Here is a 21,090-nt window from a genome sequence, read left to right on the forward strand (position 1 = left end):
TTTGTGTCTTATAAAGATTTAGGTGGAAAACTTGGACTCGTCTTTTGTCCTCTTCCCTTTAGTCCAGTGGAACCTGTGGCAAGCTCACCCACCCTTCTTTAGTGGTTACTAAGGGAGATACTAACATCCACTACACCACTGTATTTCTACTTCGTGTATTTTAAGAAAAGAAGGGAAAACATTCTTTTCTCCTGTCCTTTCAAAACCATGTGTATCTTCAGCTTTTTAGCCATGTGTTCTTTATATCTTGGACATTTTTGCTGGAGCTCCTTAAAATTCTCATGGAAATGATAGCAGAATTTGACTTATGTGGCGTTTTCTTTCTAGAGTAAGATGGATTGATTGACTTAAAGGGGCCATATATAATTAAAACCTGTTTGTGTATTAATCTTTTACTCTCCTTATCTGAAGCATAGTACTGTTTTGAATTATTCATATCCATTTTTCCCTGTTGGCCAGTTTGCTGGGGGAAGCGGGCCAGGAACCAGCCCTGGCAGAAGTGTTCCACCAGTTGCACGATCCTCACCGCAACATTCCTTATCCAATCCCTTACCGGTAAGCATTCACCTGGAGAAATTTGACACCTGTTGTAGGAGACTAGAAGCCCAGGAAGGCTTGAGCAAAGTTTCTTTTTCTTTAATTACCCATTGGGAAATGAGACATTAGAGAAAAAAGTTCATAGTTTTACCTAGGAATCACTTAACTTAGATTCAAATCTGTGTCAGCAATGTCGCTTTTTACAAAAGCTAACCTTGTTTTCTCAGTGTGATAAATTGCCTCTAACCCTGTAGCTCAGTGGTCTGTCAAGGAAGTGATTCCAATCCAAACATTACATTTTTATCTTTGCCAAATTTATATGTTCTTGTAAGTTCTTTCCCTTTTAAAAATTTGATCAGTTTCTAGTATTTGACTTATCTCCAGAGCTTACGCATTTGCTACCGTAGAAAAACTAATACTATCCAGATTTTTGATAGGTTTGTTTTTAGCCTGTAAGTGAGATCTGCAGGTGTTAAAAATATTGTATTTAAGTCAGTGGTTCTCAACTGGGGTAGTTCTGCCCCTTGGGGGACATTAGTAAATATTTGGAGTCTTTTTTTTTTTTTTTTTTTTTGAGACGGAGAGTCTCAAGCTGTCACCCTGGGTAGAGTGCTGTAGCGTCATAGCTCACAGCAACCTCCAACTCGGGTTCAAGCAATCCTCTTGCTTCCAATTTTTCTATTTTTAGTAGAGATGGGGTCTTGCTTTTTTGCTTAGGCTGGTCTCAAACTCGTAAGGTCAAGCATTCCACCCATCTCAGCCTCCCAGAGTGCGAGGATTATAGGCATGAGCCACTGTGCCTGGCCTAGAGTCATTTTTGGTTGTCATAGGAGGTGGGGGGGTGGATGGAACCTTAGGTATCTCCTAGGCAGAGGTCAGGGATGCTGGTAACATCCTACAGTGTTAGGACAGTCTCCCTACAACAAAAAATTACCTGGTTCAAGATGTCCTTAGTGCTGAGGTTGAGAATTCCTGAGATAGCTAATGTAGGATTGTGTTCATTTACTCCATTCCTTTGGATTGTTGATCCCATTCCAAGATCTCAGTACGTTGAGGGTGCTCTGTCCACTAAACCTTAGGTGGGATCTTGGGGGATGGGAGTCTCTAAGATCAGAAGTTGTTTTTTTTTGTTTTGTTTTTTGTAGAGACAGAGTCTCACTTTATCGCACTTGGTAGAGTGTCGTGGCATCACAGCTCACAGCAACCTCCAGCTCCTGGGCTTAGGCGATTCTCTTGCCTCAGCCTCCCCAGTAGCTGGGACTACAGGTGCCTGCCACAATGCCCGGCTATTTTTTGTTGCAGTTTGGCCGAGGCCAGGTTTGAACCTGCCACCCTCGGTATGTGGGGTCAGCGCCCTACTCACTGAGCCACAGGTGCCGCCCAAGATCAGAAGTTTTTATTCTAGATCTCTGTGTCTAAGAAAGTTGTTTTTCTTTGCCTCAGTAGAGTTGTATAATACAACTTTTCTCGTAAGTGATTTAGGCTTCTGTATTTTAAAATGTACTTCCTCCTCTCTACTGTCCATGAAAACATGCATTCATTAGGATGATTGTAATTATTAAAGCATTTATGAAAACAGCGAACACAATTGCTATTGTCATTTTTACAATATTAAAATGTTAGCAATGTTTGATATATAGGTCTGTTTGGGTAGATTGAAATTTGTTAGATAACTGTTGAGGAAACCTTTGTCTCTGCTTTTCTCCAGTTTTAAACCAGTTAAAGTTTTAAAAATGTCAAGTGGGATTGTAGAGTGTCTATCTGGGACAAATATGTTTGTAGAAATTCTTAATATTGTCTCTTCTTGAAATCCTTTTTTTCATTTAGTTTTTGGTAGTGTGGTCATCCATCTTTCATTGTGTCAGTTTAGGTAAAATTTTACCCAAAGACAAAAGAAATGTACTCAGTCATCTATAGGTGTTTCTGTTAGCTATATGAATGTGACTGGGCCCCATCATCGACTGGGCGAATATAATTGTATGCTGGATGTTGAAATAGAAACCTTAGTTTCCCTTTCCATTGTACTGAGAAGCTCTTTATCCTCCCAACTTGTGTTCTGTGCTTTATTGTTATAATCACAAATTTGTGTGTAATACACAATTCCTTTTTCCTGCTCACTCTCCCTCCATCATACTTGCCTAAAAAAACCCAGCTCTGGTAAAATCTAATTCTCTACCTTTTCCTTGATTGCCTCTGACCAGCTCAACGTGGTGGATTTCACCTTCCTTTTGTGACCACTATCCTCACGTGCACCCTTGTTGCCTGCCAGTCCTACTATATTTCTAGTTCTCTTTCTTCAGTGAAGAGTTCATATTTTGTCATCTCATGCAAACCTCCAGCAACTACTAATTTCCTGATGGCGTTGCCCTTTCATTTTACTGAGAATAGAAACAGTCAGAAGAACTTCAACGTGTTCCTATACCAGATCTGCCAAGCTACTTATATCAGTACCCGCAACTGCCTTTTGGGATAGATGAACTTGCTAGTCCTTCACTTGGATTCTGATTTCTGTGATAATTATAATCCAGATAAGAATAATTCATATTTCTACTTGTGTATCTGATGTACATTTGACAGTGGTGAGCAGAAGAGTGCCAAGACATGCCTTAACAGGAGTCTCCTGTTTTTGACCTTGTCTTGCCTGGTCTCACTATAGCAGCCCGAATGCTTGTTGAAAAGTTAAGGCATGTCTTGGCACTCTTCTGCTCACCACTGTCAGTGGCTTCCTGTACTGAAGTCTTCACGTGGCCTAAAAGCTCCTATGTGATCTGTGCCTCCCTCAGCCACCTGACTCTGACTTCTCTGACCGTCCTCCCTCTTGATGTGACTACAGTCACACTGTCCTCCTTGACGTTCTTGAATGCTGTGAAGCAGTCTTTTTCTTCAGAGTCTTTGTACTTGGTATTTCCTCTTCCAGGAACGTTCTTTTAACAGACGTCAGCATCAGGTAGTCTCTCAAAAATGATAGAGTAGTCTCCCTAGCCAACTTCTCTAAAATAGCAGTCCCTCACACTTTGTCACTTTCTTTGTCCCTAATCTTTATTTTTATTCTTAGTAATCACCACTGATATGCACATACAAATATAAATGTTCATAAATACTTGAATTTTTTCTTTCACATCTGTTCATTAGAAGAGTACACATAGAAGTCTACAGTTTCATAAATTTTGGCAAACTGTACCAGCACAAGAAACAAAATATTACTAGCTCTGTGGAAGTCTCCTGTGCTCCTTGCTGGTTATCAGCCTTTTCCTGCTATTGGGATGGCCACTAGCCTGACCTCTAACAGAATAGATGTGTTTCTTTCTGTTTTTGCACTTTGTATAAAGGGAATCATTCAGTATACACTCTTATCTTTGACACCTTTTGTTCCACATTACTTTTGTGAGATTTATCCTTTCTGTTATATTTTTTAATACTTTTTATTTAATAATTTATGTCTTTTCAAATTGCTTTGCCCTAGGTAGAGTGCCCTGGTGTCAGTAGCTCACAGCTACCTTAAACTCTTGGGCTCAAGTGATCCTCTTTTTTTTTTTTTTTTTTTTTTTTTTTGAGATAGTCTTACTATGTCTCCCTCAGCAGAGTGCCATGGCATCACAGATCATAGCAACCTCAAACTCTTGGGCATCAGCAATTCTCTTACCTCAGCTTCCCAGTAGCTGGGAAGCCCAGGTGCCCACTACACTGCCTGGTTATTTTCTTGTTGCAGTTGTTATTGTTGTTTAGCTGGCCTGGGCTGGGTTCAAACCAGCCAGTCTCAGTGTATGTGGCCAGCGCCATAACCACTGTGCTATGGGCGCCAAGCCTCCTCTTTGTTTTTTTGACACAGAATCTCACTTTTTTGCCCCCTGTAGAGTGCCATGGCATCAAAGTTCACAACCACCTCAAACTCTTGGGCTTAAGCAATCCTTTTACCTCAGCCTCCTAAGTAGCTGGGACCACAGGCACATACCACCATGCCCAGCTAATTTTTAAATTCTTTGTCATGGCGATGAGGTCTCACTATACAGTGCAGGCTGCTCTGGACTCATGGCCTCAAGTGATCCTCCTACCTCATCTTCTCAAAGTGTTGATTACAGGTGTGAGCCACCAGGCCCAGCCTAGACTGTTAATCTCTTGACAGCAGGGACTTTGTTTCATTTATTACTATTTCCATCTCTAATAGAACTTCTTACATAGTGGTGTAATTATTTTAACTGATACCTCCACTTCAAATGTAAGAGATGTCTTACTAAATTTTCAGTCTCCATTACCGCCAACAATGTTTGATACCCAATATGCACACAAAAGTATTTGCTGAAAGGGAAGAATAGATGGCTAAGTAATTATTTGGGTTTTTTTCCCCCTGTAAATGATTCTTTGGATTTTTTGTTAAATATTTTTTTAAAAATTAAGTACATAAAACATAAACATTTTCATGTAGGAGTTGGCAAAATACAGCCCACAACTGCTAAGGTAAGAATGATTTTTAGACTTTTGAAGAATTGTATAAACAAGGAATATGTAGCAGAGACTGATGTGGCCTTTAAAGCATAAACCTTTCTTTCTTTCTTCTGGAGAGACAGAGTCTCACTTTGTTGCCCTCGGTAGAGTGCCGTGGCATCATAGCTCGCAGCAACCTCCAGCTCCTGGGCTTAGGCGATTCTCTTGCCTCAGCCTCCCAAGTACTCTCTTTTTTTTTTTTTTTTGGAGATAGTGGCTCACTCTTTATCCCAGGCTAGAGTGCTATGGCATTAGCCTAGCTCACAGCAACCTCAAACTCTTGGGTACTCTTGGGTTTAAGCGATTTTCCTGCCTCTGCCTCACAAGTAGCTGGGAGTACAGGTGCCTGCCACAACACCAGACTGTTTTTTTTCTGTTTTTAGTAGAGACTGGGTGTTGCTCTTGCTCAAGCTAGTCTCAAATTCTTGACCTCAAATAATCCATCTACCTGGGCCTCTCATAGTACTAGGATTACCCAGCATGACCCACTGTGCCCAGTCAGCATAAAATATTTCTATCAGACCCTTCACAAAAAAGCTTTCAGAAAATCATGGTGAAGTTAACTCCATGATTAGTTACATGCATTGGGTAAACTATTTATAGCACCCTGGAAACCTATGTGCCCCTCCTTGATCACAACTCTCTCCCACTACCCTAGAAGTGACCATTCTGGGTTCTTGGGCTAATCACTTACAGTTTAACCATCCAGGTATGCATTCCTAAACAAAGTAGTTTAGTTTTACCCATAAGTCAATTTTGTTAATCACAGTGGTTAAATCTTATGTATCTTTTTTTGTTTTTAGAGATAGGGTTTCATTGTCACCCAGGCTAGAGTATAGTAGAGCAGTCATAGCTCATTGCAGCCATGAACTTGGGGGCTCAAGCAGTTTCCTCCTCCTTCAAGTAGCTGGGACTACAGGCATGGGCTACTGACTTAATTGGGCTAATTTTCTTATTATTTTGTAGAGACAAGGTTTTACTGTTGTCGAAGATGGTCTCAAACTCTTGACCCTAAGTAATCTTCTCACCTCAGCCTCCTAAAGTGCTGGGATTACAGATTTGAGCCACTATGCCCAGCCTTAATATTCTGTATTTTGATTTTTGCCTATTCTATCTTGTACTAAGAGAGGTGTGCAAACTTGTATCTCTTGCTTTGATTGTGGATGTGTCTGTTTCTTCATATATTTATGTTAATTTTTACTTTATATATTATTAAGTGACTCTCTTTAAAACTCTTTGCTTTAGCTGGGCATGGTGGCTTATGCCCATTGAGACCTTGTCTCTTTAAACAAAATAATGATAATAATACAGCTTTTGCTTTAAATGTGATGTCTTGGTTTGTTTTACTCTGGTATAACGGAAGTACCTGAGACTGGTAATTTCTGAAGAAAAGAGATTTATTTGGCTCATGGTTCTATAGGCTGCACAAGAAGCATTGCATCAGCATCTCCTTTTGGTGAGGGCATCAAGGGAGCTTCCAGTCAAAGTGGAAGGCGAAGGGAAGCACATCACAGGACAAGAAAGGGAGGAGGTCATGCTAGGCTCATGTAAACTAATAAACCAAGAACTCACTCATTATCACAGGGAGGTCACTAAGCCCTTCATGAAGGATCCATTCTCATGACCCATAAATACTATTTATACCATATAATGGTTTGGATCTATTAAATATCAGATACAATACATGATATGGTTTGGATGTTTGGCCTCTCCAAATCTTACGTTGAAATCTGATCCCCAGCATTGAATGTGGGGATTGGATTTCAACGTAAGATTTGGAGAGGCCAAACATCCAAACCATATCATGTTTTATCTGATATTTAATAGATCCAAACCATTGTGTGGTAGAAATATTTTTATTCATTATTATGTTTTCTGTGTATCTCTAGCAAATATTTTTCGTTAGATTTTTTTCTCTTTACATTTAATGTATTAGGTTTAGATATATCATCTTTTTTTGATATATCATCTTTTAATGTGTTTTCAATTTATCCTTCAGTTTCTTTTTCCTTTTCTTGCCTTCATTGAGATAAACTTTTTTGTTTTTTAATAATTTCATATTTAGTAGCTAGATCCTCTTTAGTGTCGCTGTGAAATAATAATCATGTGTCTTTAATGTGCCAAAATTTAATAGTATCAAATTTAGTCAATAGTATCTTTATCCTCCTCCGAAATAAAATAATGACCTTAGAATACTAACTCTGGGGCGGCGCCTGTGGCTCAGTCGGTAAGGCGCCGGCCCCATATACCGAGGGTGGCGGGTTCAAACCCAGCCCCGGCCAAACTGCAGCCAAAAAATAGCCGGGCGTTGTGGCGGGCGCCTGTAGTCCCAGCTACTCGGAAGGCTGAGGCAAGAGGGCCATAAAGTAAGACTCTGTCTCTACAAAAAAAAAAAAAAAAAAGAATACTAACTCTGTTTACTCTGCCACTTAGCAGTGGTATATGTTTTTCTTTCGCCTTTTTTCATTTGCTGATTGCGTCATTGATGGATTGAAATGGGGTCTTGCTCTTTTGCCATAGTGTAGCAGCATGATCATAACTCACTGCATCCTCTTATTTTGCCTTATTTGCTATTATTACTTTATGCTGTCAATGTTCATTTAGGTTTAGCTGTATGTTTACCTCTTTATACTTTTTTCCATTTTGCATCTTACTCCTTTCACCTGGGATCACTTTCCTTCTGCCTGAACTATTCCTTTAGTATATTTCTACTAGAGTTAGCTCTCTAGGTTTTTGTTCACTGAAATAATTTTACTTTGCCCTTATTCTTGAAAGGAATTTTTGCTGTGTGTTTGTGTATTTTATTTTATTTTATTTTATTTTATTTTATTTTTGAGACAGAGTCTCACTATGTGGCCATTTGCAGAGTGCCGTGGAGTCACAGCTCACAGCAACCTCAAACTCTTGGGCTTAAATGATTCTCTTGCCTCAGCCTCCCAGGTAGCTAGGACTACAGGCACCTGCCACAATGCCCGGTTATCTTTTTGTTGCAGTTGGCACTGTTGTCTAGCTGGCCTGGGGCGTGTTCGAACCCACCACCCTCGGTGTATGTGGCTAGCCACTATGCTATGGGCGCCAAGCCTGCTGTATATATTTTTAGATTGGCATTCTTTTCTCTTAAGACAACTTAGTTAAAAGATGGTAGTATATCCTTACCATATTCTAGCTCCCATTGTTACTATTAAGAAACTAGTCTCTTAATAAAAAAAAAAGAAAGAAACTAGTCTCCAGGTAATCACAGAGATGGGGGAGGGACCCAAGAAACAAGCTTTCACTTATCTGTTATTTCTCTGAATGTATTTGCTATTGTCTTTGGCTGCTTTAAAATCTTTATTTATCGGCTGGGCACAGCAGCTTATGCCTTAATCCTAACACTCTGGGAGGCCGAGGCTGGTGGATTGCTTGAGCTCAGGAGTTTGAGACCAGCCTGAGCAAGGGTGAGATCCTGTGTCTACTAAAAATAGAAAAACTAACTGGGCATTATGGCAGATGCCTGTAATCCCAGCTATTCTGGAGGCTGAGGCCAGAAGACTGCTCAAGCCCAAGACTTTGAGGTTGCTGTGAACTGAGATGCCACTGCAACAGAATGAGACTCTGTCTCAAAAAAAAAAACAAACAACAAAAACCTAAAATGTAGTTTTATGCTATGTCTTTTAATTTCTTTTGTTGATGATTCATTGGGCTTCTGGAATCTGTGGGATGCTGTTTTTCATCAGTTGTGAATAATTATTAGCTATTCTCATTTCAGATATTATCTCTGACTTGTTCTTTTTCTCTTTCTATGAAATTCTAAGTAAATGTATGTTAGACCATCTCATTTCATCACCATCCCTCTTGACTTCTTTTCTTGTATTTTCTTTTTGTCTTTATATGCCATTATGGAGAATTTTTTGCCTTTCAGTTCACAAATTCTGTTTTGTTGTCTCTAGTTTGTTGTTAAATCCACGAATTCTTCATTTTTGTTACTACTTTTTTATTTTATTTTATTTTTCCTTTTTTGAGACAGAGTCTCAAGCTGGATAGAGTGCCATGGTGTCATCATAGCTCACAGCAACCTTTTGGGCTCACAAGTTCCTCTTGCCTCAGTTTTCTGTTTTTAGTAGAGACAGGGTCTTGCTCTGGTCTCAAAACTCGTGAGCTCAAGCAGTCCACCCACCTCAGCCTCACAGAGGGCTAGGATTACAGCCATGAGTCACTATACCCAGTCTGTTACTACTTTCTTTTTTTTTTTTTTTTTTTTTTTTGTAGAGACAGAGTCTCACTGTACCGCCCTTGGGTAGAGTGCCATGGCGTCACACGGCTCACAGCAACCTCCAGCTCTTGGGCTTACGCGATTCTCTTGCCTCAGCCTCCCGAGCAGCTGGGACTACAGGCGCCCGCCACAACGCCCGGCTATTTTTTTTTTTTTGTTGCAGTTTGGCCGGGGCTGGGTCTGAACCCGCCACCCTCGGCATATGGGGCCGGCGCCCTACTCACTGAGCCACAGGCGCCGCCCTGTTACTACTTTCTTAAAGAAAAATTAGTGTTCCTTGTAGGTATTTTCAACTTGTCTTTCATTTCTTTTCTGTTATTTTAATTTTAATTTTTTTTTTTTTTTTTGAGACAAGAGTCTCACTTTGTCACCCTAGTAGAGTGCTGGCGCATCATAGCTCACAGCAGCCTCAAACTCTTGGACTCAAGTAATTCTCTTGCCTCAGCCTCCCGAGTAGCTGGTACTATAGGCACCCACCACAACACCCAGCTATATTTTTGGGGGGTGGGGTGGATAAGGTCTTGCTCTAGCTTGGGCTGATCTTGAACCTGTGAACTCACAGGCAGTCTACCTGCCTTGGCCTCCCAAGTTGTAGGATTACAGGCATGAGCCACCATCCCCAGCCTTTTATTTCTTTTTTTTTTTTTTAATTTCAGTGTGCTTGTTCATTCTTCTTTGTTTGAAGTACTCCTTTTTTGTTGATTTTCTTCTTTCTTCTGCGGTGCTGGGGTTTTTGATGTTGTTAGTAGAGACGGGGTCTTACTCTGGCTCACTGCTGCTCATACGGGTTTTGAACCTCTGAGCTCAGGCAGTCCACCTGCCTCAGCCTCCCACAGCGCTGGGACTACAGGCGTGAGCCACCACGCCAGGCCTTATTTCTTAAATGTAATAGACATGATTGTTTTATAATCTAATAATTATGGTATCTGAATTTTTTAATCTGTTCCTGCTATCTCTTATTTTTCTGTTTTTGCTATGGGTTTATTGTTTTTATGCTTTGTTGTTAACTACGTAGTCCATACTGTTCTTGAAAACTTATTTGGGAGATCTCTTTGATATCTAGGATGAAGAAGTATTCCTCCAGGGAGAATTTTTATTTGCTTTTTTTGTGCCTAGAGATTTTACCTGTTAACTACTTTAAACTATGGAATTTGTCGCTTACATGGCGTTTGTATGGTTTGTTTATTTTGTTTGTTTCTTTCAACCATCAGGACATAATGTTAACATTTCTCAGGGGAACCCTAGAACCTTGCACTACCAGCAGTATTTCCTTGCAGTTCCCTAAGGTTGGAGAAAACTTTTCTTCTGGTTTACCCTTTCCTTGAGAATATAGCCCTGATTGAAGTGGGAAGTGTTTCTTATGGATCTTTCTACCCTGGGTGGGCTTTGGTTTGTGACTGACTCCTTGACATCATGGTGCCCTGAAAATGGAAATTGAACATCAGCAGGTGTCTTTAGGCCATATATGATTTTGGTGCCTTTTTTACTTCTCTCATGTTTTTAATTTCACTTATATTTTGCACTAGCAGATCCCTAATATTTAATCAAGTCTTTAGTGCTTTTAGGTTTTTTTTATAGATAGTAGAACCTCTATAAGTTGATGACTTAGGGACTGTAACAAACTGGTCAACACATGGATGTGGTCAACATAAGGAACTAGGCCTACTGTACTGATATGTATAAGTGGTGCATGTCCAGTCTATAAAAATTAGGGCAGTTTAAAGAAGTATTAATAGAGGGAGGTGGTCAACTGTGCAGATTCTACTGTATATATTGTATCCTGTTTTTATAGGGGTTTTTTGTTTGTTTGTTTTGTTTTAAGACCGAGTCTCACTTTGTTGCCCTGGCTAGAGTGTCAAGGTGTTAGCCCAGCTCACAGAAACCTCAAACACCTTGGTTTAAGAAATTCTTCTGCCGCAGCCCACCAGGTAGTTGGGACTATGGGCTCCTGCTACAATGCCTGACTAATTTTTTCTATTTTTAGTAGAGACCGCGTCTCACTCTCACTCAGGCTGATTTTGAACTCTTCAGCTCAATGTGTCACCCTCTAGAGTGCTGTGGCGTCACAGCTCACAGCAACCTCAAATTCTTGAGCTTAAGCAATTCTCCTGCCTCAGCCTCCCAAGTAGCTGGGACTACAGGCGCCCACCACAGCGCCTGTCTTTTTTTTTGGTTGTAGTTGTCGCTTTTTGGCAGGCCCGGGCTGGGCTGAAACCCGCCAGCTCTGGTGTATGTGGCTGGCACCCCAGCTGCTGAGCTACAGGCACTGAGCCTATCCTAGCATTTTTGGAGTCATAGGTAGGAGGATCACTTGAAACCAGTAGTTGGAGACCAGCCTGGACAACACTGCAGGATCTCATCTCATTGCCAAAAAAATATTAGCTGGGTGTGGTGACACACACCTATAGCTCCAACCCACAGGATGCTGAGGTGGGATGATTGCTTGAGCCTAGGAGTTCCAGGCTGCAGTGAGCTATGATGATGCCACTGCCACCCCAACCTGGGTAACAGGAATAGAAAGAAACCTTATCTCTTAAAAAAAAAAAGAGAGAGAGAGAAAAAGAAAATGTTAAATAGCTTTTCCTGGTAAAGATATATATGATGGTGAATATGAAAGTTTGGCAATTCAGAAGTGGTAAAATAGAAAGTCTTCTCCAAAAGAACTGTTTCTAAAGAGTGCAGTGAACAAGTATTTGTAGACCTGTGTATCCACATGTACATTTGCACAAAAGATTTTCTTATTTCCATTGTATTAATATTCTATAAACATTTGATTCTATAAATAGTGCTACAGTGAATATCCTTGTACATACTTGTGTACTTACATGTTTTTTTTTCCCTTGAGATAAATCCCCTAATTGTAATTTCCAAGTCAAAGAATATGGTCATTTAAAAATGTCATTATGGGCTGGGTGCAGTGATTCAAGCCTGTATTCCCAGCATTTAGTGGGGCCTAACTAGGAGGATTGGCTTGAGACCAGAAGTTTGAGGCCAGCCTGGGCAACACAGCTATAAAAAATTCAGCATTTAGCCAAATGTGGTGCACCTATAGTCCTAGCTATTCAGACTGAGGCTGAATTACTGCAGTGAACTATGGTTGTGCCAGTGTGTTTCAGGCAAGGCCACAGAATAAAAAACCCGTTTCTATTACAGAGAGAGATATGAGGTCTCTTTGTGTTGCCCAGGCTGTACTTGAACTCCTGGGCTCAAACTATTTTCCTGCCTCAGCCTCCAGAGTATCTGAGACTATGTGTGTTGCCACTGTACCCAGTAATTTCTCTTTTAATGCTAGTCCTTTGCCTATTTGTTTTGGAATATTTTAATTTTTTTACTGATAGGTGGGAGCTCATTATTTATTAAGGTTGTTAACTTACTGTCATTATATTTAAAATCTTTTTGACAGCTGGCCGGGTGCGGTGGCTCACGCCTCTATAATACCAGTACGTGGGAGGCCAAGACCTGTGGATTGCCTGAACTTACAGGTTTGAGACCAGCCTGAGCCAGAGCCAGACCTTGTCTCTAAAAATAACCAGGTGTTGTGGCAGGTGCCTGTAGTACCAGCTACTTGGGAGGCAGAGGCAAGAGTCAATCTCTTGAGCCCAAGAATTTGAGGTTGCTGTAAGCTATGATGCCGTGGTATTCTACCCAGGGTGACAAAGTAAGACTCTGTCACAAAAAAAATTTTTTTTTGACTTTTTGTAATTTTATCTTTTAACTTTAGCTGACTTTTACCATCCAGACCTTAAAAGAAATTTATAGTAGTCAAATTTATCAAGTTTTCTGTTTATGACTTACGTTAATCTTACATGTTCCTATAAATTTTATATACATGTATATATTTATTTGTTTTGAGACTCAAGAGTCTCACACTGTCACCCTGGGTAGACTGCCGTGGCATCATCATAGCTCACAGAAAACTCACACTCTTAGGCTCAAGTGATCCTCCTGCCTCAGCCTCCCAAGTAGCTGGGACTACAGGTTCCTACCACAACATCCAGCTAATTTTTCTGTTTTTAGTAGAGATGGAGTCTTGCTCTTGCTCAAGCTGGTCTTGAACTTCTGAGCTCAAGGGATCCTCCTGCCTTGGCATCCCAAAGGGCTAGGATTGCAGGTTTGAGCCACCATGCCCAGCTAAAATTTATGTTTTTAATGTCATGTTTTAAAAGTCCTTCTCACTGCTAGAAAGTTATAAAAAACATTGTGCTTTATTCTTATCATTTTATGTATGCTATATATGATAGTAATCTACTTTTTCCTTTTTATCTACTACCTACACATACATCTTACTGTATTTTTAACAGGTTCCCACTCATTTGAAATATGCTTTAATCACAAATTGTATATTCATATTATATGGATCTGTTTCTGATTTTGCTGTTCTCTGTCAGTAGTCCGTCAGTCTGTTCCTGTGCCTGTTTGATACTGCTTAAGTTAATGGAGCTCTGTAGTAGTTTTGTTTTCTGGTTGCATTTTTCTGATATTCTTTATCACTACTACTACATGGTTAATTTGATTATCTTTACAAGTGAACATTAGAATTAATTTGTGAGATTCTACAAAAACAACCCCCAAAAGAGAGTAAGAGAGAACCTAGATGACCACTGTCCCACCACAGCATTTCCCTGTGTGTGTGGGGGGGAATGCCAAAAGCATAATACAAAAAACCCCGAACATTGGTTTTTAGAGAAATTTGACCTCTGTACAGTTTGAACCCTGGAACATGGTATTACCATTGAAGTCCTCTTACCTGTGAACGTGTATAGTTTTTTCTTCACATGTATCCTGCATATTTCTTATGTTTACTTCCAAGTATTTTATAGATCTTTTTTGCTGTTTTGAATCTGCTTTTCCTTCTATTACATGCTCAATTATGATCAAATGTTTGGTATATGAGGAAGCTTTTAATTTTTATATATTTGTATTTGGGCCATCTTACTGGCCTCTGTTAATTGTAAAATAGGTTTTCAGTTGATTTCCTTAGCGTCCTTTGTGAATAGTTATATCATCCAAAAATGACACTTTTTAAATCTTCAATGTTTTCCAATATTTATACCTCATATTTTTTTATTTTATTACATTGGCTAAAGCTTCTATAATAATGTTGAACGTGTTAATGTGTTGTTCCTGTCTTGTTTATAACTTTGATGAATATTGTAACACTATTACGATATTTTATGTTGATTTTTGAAAAAAATCCTTTGTTTTATTAAAGGGGGTTACTTTTCAGTTTTTCTAAGAGTTGCCCAGTAATGTGCATATCCTTCCTGTCACCCAAAGGGCAGAATCATAATTTTTCTCCCTGACATGAGTATAATGAGTAACATCAGCATATCTATCATTATTGAGCCATTCTTTTTTATGGAATACTATACCTAGTTGTGTTATTATTCTTTTAGTATACTGTGGAACTTGTGTGTTTTAGATTTTCACATCTAAGTATAATATGGTGAAAATAGAGCTGAGAGTGAATTAAGCTAAAGTCATAGGACAAATGTCTTAATTTTTGTTAACCTGCTGGATAGATAGAAATAACATTTCCTGTGTAGGATTGAGGATATTATGAAGTGATTTGTTGAACTCTACAGAGTAATCTGTAAATTCAGGGTAATATAAATATAGAACTAGTAAAATATAATGTCATAGAATTTGCAGTTTTTAGACAGGTTATAATCCCATCATTAATGTTGTTGTACTCGCCATAATTATTTTCAGAGAAGTCTTTTTTTTTTTTTTTTTTTTTAATCAGCTTACATTTGATAGCTTTGTTTTTACCTGTTGCGTTTTGGGGTAATATCAGATTCTCTTTCTCATGTAATGTGCATATTTTCTTCAATGTTTTCCAGCGGCGAGTAGAGCAGCCCCTTTATGGCTTAGATGGCAGTGCTGCAAAGGAGGCATCAGAGGAGCAGTCTGCTCTGCCAACCCTCATGTCGGTGATGCTAGCAAAGCCTCGGCTTGACACGGAGCAGTTGGCACAAAGAGGAGCTGGACTCTGCTTCACTTTTGTTTCAGTGAGTACAAAGGCTAAATTCATTCAGATCCTTGTCATTGCCTTGGAGCTCCTTAGGGAAGTTGGGTTAATTATTTTGGTAAAGAGATGAGGATGTTTCTAATTCTATGTCACTTCTAAAGGTGTGTTTTACTCACTTCTCCCTGGGTCAGGCTCCTGAGAGAGACAGCTTTATCAAAAAGCCTGAGCATACAGTGGGAAGAAAAGTATAATCTTAGATCGACAAAGAAGAAAATATGGATCAAATTCCATTATAACAAAAATACTTGTATAATTGAAAACAAAATCTCTAAGCTCCAGCATTAAGTTATTTAAGTAAATATTTAGGGTGGCACCTGTGGCTCAAAGGAGTAGGGCGCCAGCCCCATATGCCGGAGGTGGCAGGTTCAAACCCAGCCCCAGCCAAAAACTGAAAAAAAAAAAAAAAATATTTAAGTCCACACAATATTAGTACACAGGCAGGCATCCTGTAGTAAGCTTACTGGTCTTTCCCATTGCAGGTTATATGGCTAGCTACCCACTTGCCTTCCCACCCCTTTGGAGTGTTGGCACAGTTACTTTTTCTAGGAATGTTTGGTTACCTTTGCATAGTTCATTTTGCTTCTTTCTTTCTTTTTTTTGAAGCAGAGTCTGACTATGTCACCCTCAGTAGAGTGCGGTGGCGTCACAGCTCACAGCAACCTCCAGCTCTTGGGCTTAAGCCAGTGGTTCTCAACCTTCCTAATGCTGCGGCCCTTTAATACAGTTCCTGTGGATCACAACCCACAGGTTGAGAATTGCTGGCTTAAGTGATTCTCTTGCCTCAGCCTCCCAAGTAGCTGGGACTGCAGGTGCACACTACAACGCCCGGCTATTTTTTGGTTGCAGTTGTCATTGTTGTTTGGCAGGCCTGGGCTGGGTTTGAACCCACCAGCTCTTGGTGTATGTGGCTGGCGCCACAGCCGCTGAGCTACAGAAGCCAACCCCATTTTGCTTCTTTCTTCTTCTTGGAAGAATAAGAATTTGAGTCTTGTGAAAATGTGACCACATTTTAATTTGCCAAATTATAATCCAATTTGAATCAAAAGTTGTTAGTTTTCTTGGTTTCTGCACCTTACTATGTACCTATTTGTTTCCAAAAATGGTATAAAAATAACAGAAAGTCCCATTCCCCTATTCCATTCCATTCTTTGAAATTTTTTCCCTCTTACTGATTTATTTTCTTCAATTATAATCTCAGTTTCCTCTTTGTTTGCTCTGTGGATTCTATGAATTATTAATCCAGGCGCCAAATGTATTCAAAAAGACAGTGAAATCGGTACCTGTTGTAAGGGAAGGAAATAAAAATAATAAAACAGCCAGTTTCTGTTAATTGTTATAATAATTAGTCATTTTGCATATTTTGGAATGCTTTCTTGTTGCTTTACCTCAAGAAAAACATCTAGGAGTCCCTCAGATAATGTCATTTCATTCATTGTTTTGTGATAATGCTGATGAGAAAAAAAAAAAATCCCAGAGATGGGCATGTTAGGTTCACTGAGTAAGCATGGGCGTGGAGTATGAGTGTGCCCTGTGATGGAATGCTATCCTGTCCAGGCGTTAGTTCCTGGTTTGTGCCCTGAACTGCTGGGGTAGGCTCTGGCCACCATCAATTTTGAACTGGAATAATTGGCTAAATTGCTATCTTACATGTTTTTGTTAATCTTTCTTAAATGTAAGTATAACTCACATTTATTTCAGTGTTTAATATTAGAAGTGTTTTGGTCTTTATTTAGAATTTTGGTGATATTTTACTTACAGAAATATGCTCTAGGAACTTAACTCTTGTTTATGTCAGTTAGCCTATGGTAAAATTGGTATTCTTACACATTTATATGTTTCATTTAAAGTCGCAGTTTCCAAGAACCTATTGAAGACACTAAGCAAGGACTTAATGTGATATGACTCTAGGAAATGTACAGAATTTTATGTGTGAAAACAGTATAATTCTATCTCTGAGTGACACATCATTTTAAAATGGGAGAATTGACCCAATATAATTTCACGGAAGGAACTGACAGAATTATGGAATATTTTCTGTGAGAATGCAGTACGCTACAGTATTGTTCAGAGAATGTGTTTGTCATTCACACAGTTAAAGAATGTGTGTGTTTATTACACACTTATTTCTGTTAAGTCTTTATCCTAGATCTTACTTTGCTAGGCATAACCTTGGATGATCAAGGGGTTACTTGTCCTTTGTCCTCTCATTGCCTTAAAAATGACCTTTTTCACTTGAGGAGATGTCCCTTTGTTTATTCCACAAATATTAACTGCGTGCCCATTATATATTTTGTAGTTTAATACACAGGATTTTAATCAGTGAGAACTTGTTCTCTTGATGTAAATCTTAAAAGCTGTAGGCAAGCAGGCTTGTGGTGAGTGCACGTGAAGGACCGCCTAGTACATTCAGGCTGTCTGAGTAGTAGCAGGCACTGTTGGCAGGTTGCTCACACATGGAGAGAGGTGGCAGAGAGGAGTGACAGAATGATTGTGTGTGCAGAAGAAATATGGAAACAGTATAAAAACCAAAAGCCTAAATGCTCTGGTACAGTTCTGTTTCTCTTTGCTTCTTAAGCAGTTCCAGCCGGGATAGTAATGTAAGTAAGCTTAGTAGTATAAAGGAAGAAAAAAATAAAAGAGTTAGCATTAACATACAACAAATGCTATGATTCAGTGAAGACAAGCAGCGTCCTAGAAAAAGAGATAAAGACAGCCTTTTTAAAAAAGAAAAATGGCTAATAACATGAAAAAATGCTCAGCTTTGGCCATAAAGAAATGCAGAATAAAACAAGATAATACTTGACCTGTCAAATTGCCAAGGATTAATAAATTTGTTAATTTTCAGTGTTGTTTAGAGACACACTCAGTTTTATACTGTCTATAAATTGATACAGTCATTTGAACAAGTTAGTAATATAAATGTTAAGTTCCAAAAACTCCATTTTCATAAAACTATTCATGGCTCGGCACCCATAGCTCAGTGGTTAGGACACTGGCCACATACACCAGGGCTGGCGGGTTTGAACCTGGCCCCAGCCTGCTAAACAACAGTGACGACAACAACAACAAAAAAAATAGCCAGGTGTTATGGTGGGTACCTGTAGTCCCAGCTTCTTGGGAGGCTGTGGTAAGAGAATTGCTAAAGCCCAAGTGTTTGGGGTTGCTGTGAGCTGTGAACCCATGGACTCTACCGGTAATACAGTGAGACTCCATCTCCAAAAAAATGAATAAATAAAACTATGCAAAGATGTTTATCGAAGTAATATTTATAATTGCAAAAAATCTGAAAGCAGTTTCCTTCTATGAGTATTCCAAAGTATTTGGTTGTAATCCATGGCTAAATCTAGTGATCAGGTCTCCAAACTCATCTGACAGGATTTGGTAGCCACTGTTGATCACATGTTTCTTTTCCAAGCATATACTCTATACTTAGCTTCCACTCTTTTGTATTTTCCTAACTTCCCAGATATGTAAACACTGGAATGCTCCACACTTCAGTCTTCAGCCTCCTTTATCTGCCTTCGTTTTTCTTCTTAATTTCATCTAGTTCAAAAAAAAAAATTTCATCTAGTTCTTTGTTATTAAAATCTAATACCTGGAGGTGTGGGCCTACTGTCCATGAGCCTGGCCGTGTTTGGGGCCTAACACCACCATACCCAGCTAATTTTTCTATTTTTAGTAGAGACTACAGGCGGTAGTCACCAAACACGGCCCTCTTTTCATTATCTTATACTGTAAACCCAAATCCATCATTAAATCCTACTGATTTTACCTTCAAAATATGTTCAGAATTCTACCACTTCTAATTCCCATCATCCTAAACTGTCATCTCCTACTGAGACAACTAGACTCCTTACTTCTACTTCTGTTTTCTTTTAATTCTTTTCTAGCAAAGCAGAGTGATAATTATATTGAGACTTCAGTCCAATCACGCTACTCCTCTTTCAGAAGTCCTTAAAATGGTGTTTCCCTCCACCCTGACATCTCTTTCTTCACCAAGTTACATCCAGACTGGCCACCCTGTTTCCTCAACTACCACCAATCATGCTCTCACTGAAAGGCCTTTCCCTTAAGGTTCTTCCCCCAGATAGCAGCATGTCCCACCCCCTCATTTCTCTGTGATGTCTGCTTAAATTCACCCTATTAGGGAGCCCCTCCACCACCACCACACTGTATCAAATAGCAACTCTCTCTGCTCACTCCACCTGTTATCTGGCTCCTAGGCCTTGCTTCAGTTTTCTCCTCAGTCTTATCACCAGCTGACATACTATAATGTACTTCTTTATCTGGCTTCTACCCACTGGAATGCAGGGTCCACAAGGTTAAGGACTTTGCTTTGTTCACTTCTTTATCTCCAGTGCCCAGAACAGAATCTGCTTTAGTAGGCACTCAATGTAATTTTATGTTGCATGGTTAATGAAATCATTCTTCATGGAGCAGTGGTTCTCAGCCTTCCTAATGCCTCCTAACGCCACAACCCTTTAATACAGTTTCCTCATATTGTGGTGACCCGCAACCATAAAATTATTTTCATTGCTATTTCATAACTGTAATTTTGCTACTGTTATGAATCATAATGTAAATATCTGATATGCAGGATGTATTTTCATTGTTACAAGGGGTCGCGACCCACAGATTGAGAACAATTGTCATGGAGGGACTGATCAAATAAAGTAGAATACATTTGTACAATGGAATGCTATACTGCTGACAAAAGAAATGAGATAGTTTTATATATACTAACAATGAAAGATCTCTATGTGTTGATTAAAAATAGCAGGTAGCAGAACAGTTTGATCTTTTAAATGTTAAAATTATATAAGTTTATGTTTTAAAATAGGAAATTGGAATGTCCTCCTCCACCCCCCCCAAAAGTGGTCTTAACTATGTTGCCCAAGTGGGAGTGCAACTTGGCTATTCACAGGGTGATCCTAGCACACTGCACCCCAAACTCCTGGGCTGAAGCAGTCCTCTTACCTTAGTCTCCTGAGTAGCTGAGACTACAGGTGCGTACTGTGCTCAGCTCAGGAAATTTGCATTTTTAAATCTTAAGTATATCATTTCCTACATTGTAAATGTAGCACATGTACATGGCTCTCAAGAAATTGAAGTGGTGGAGATGAGTGAAATTCTTTCCTTTGTACTCCTCAGAGAGATAGCTACAGTTGACAATTTATGTTTTAGATTTTTCTAGTGATTATCCTTTTAACTTGAAATATGTCTTATTTAATCCACCTTAAACAAGATTATTTACTTGCCACTATAAAAGATAAATTTAACATACTCATAACTTTCCCCCAGCCTTTTCATATTGTATTTTTTAAATTATTTTTACATTCTAAGTGTGTGATATTTAATTATTTTAGCTATAATGAGTCTTTTCTGCTTTTAAATCATTCTAAGACTTGAGAACAATTAAGGAGCATTTATAATATGATTGTTTCATTGTTGGGCACTGCAGAGCTTAATGATTTTATTGGACTCACTGTGAAGAAGACAGGTCTAGTCATTCAATTAGATTTGATTGAATGAAACAATTCTAACTATTGAGATCTTCTGGATCTTTTCCCCCCCTTAATGCCAGTTCTGTTATTTTCTTTTTTAGACAGTCTCACCCTGTCACCATGGGTAGAGTAGTACAGTGGCATCATCACAGCTCACTGCAACCTCAAACTGCTGGTCCCAACCATCATTCTGCCTCAGCCTCCCAAGTAGCTGGGAATACAGGCACATGCCACCATGCCTGGCTAATTTTTCTATATTTTGTAGAGATGGGGTCTCACTCTTG

The 21,090-nt window shown here is 39.3% G+C and overlaps 1 protein-coding gene across 16 annotated transcripts in view; it reads left to right on the top strand.

Moving 5' to 3' along the window:
* TLK2 (tousled like kinase 2) overlaps nt 1-21,090 on the top strand; it is a 138,750-nt gene that overhangs the window by 55,864 nt on the left and 61,796 nt on the right. For 10 of the 16 annotated variants that reach the window (XM_053568779.1, XM_053568777.1, XM_053568776.1 and 7 more), the window contains 2 exons: nt 460-555; nt 15,115-15,282. In XM_053568779.1, coding sequence (XP_053424754.1) covers nt 460-555; nt 15,115-15,282 — 264 coding nt within the window. The remainder of the gene's footprint in view (nt 1-459; nt 556-15,114; nt 15,283-21,090) is intronic. The other 6 variants (XM_053568782.1, XM_053568783.1, XM_053568784.1 and 3 more) reach the window with 1 other exon arrangement.

The sequence above is a fragment of the Nycticebus coucang genome, chromosome 18 (assembly GCF_027406575.1).
Source record: "Nycticebus coucang isolate mNycCou1 chromosome 18, mNycCou1.pri, whole genome shotgun sequence".
NCBI classification, from domain to species: Eukaryota; Metazoa; Chordata; class Mammalia; order Primates; family Lorisidae; genus Nycticebus; species Nycticebus coucang.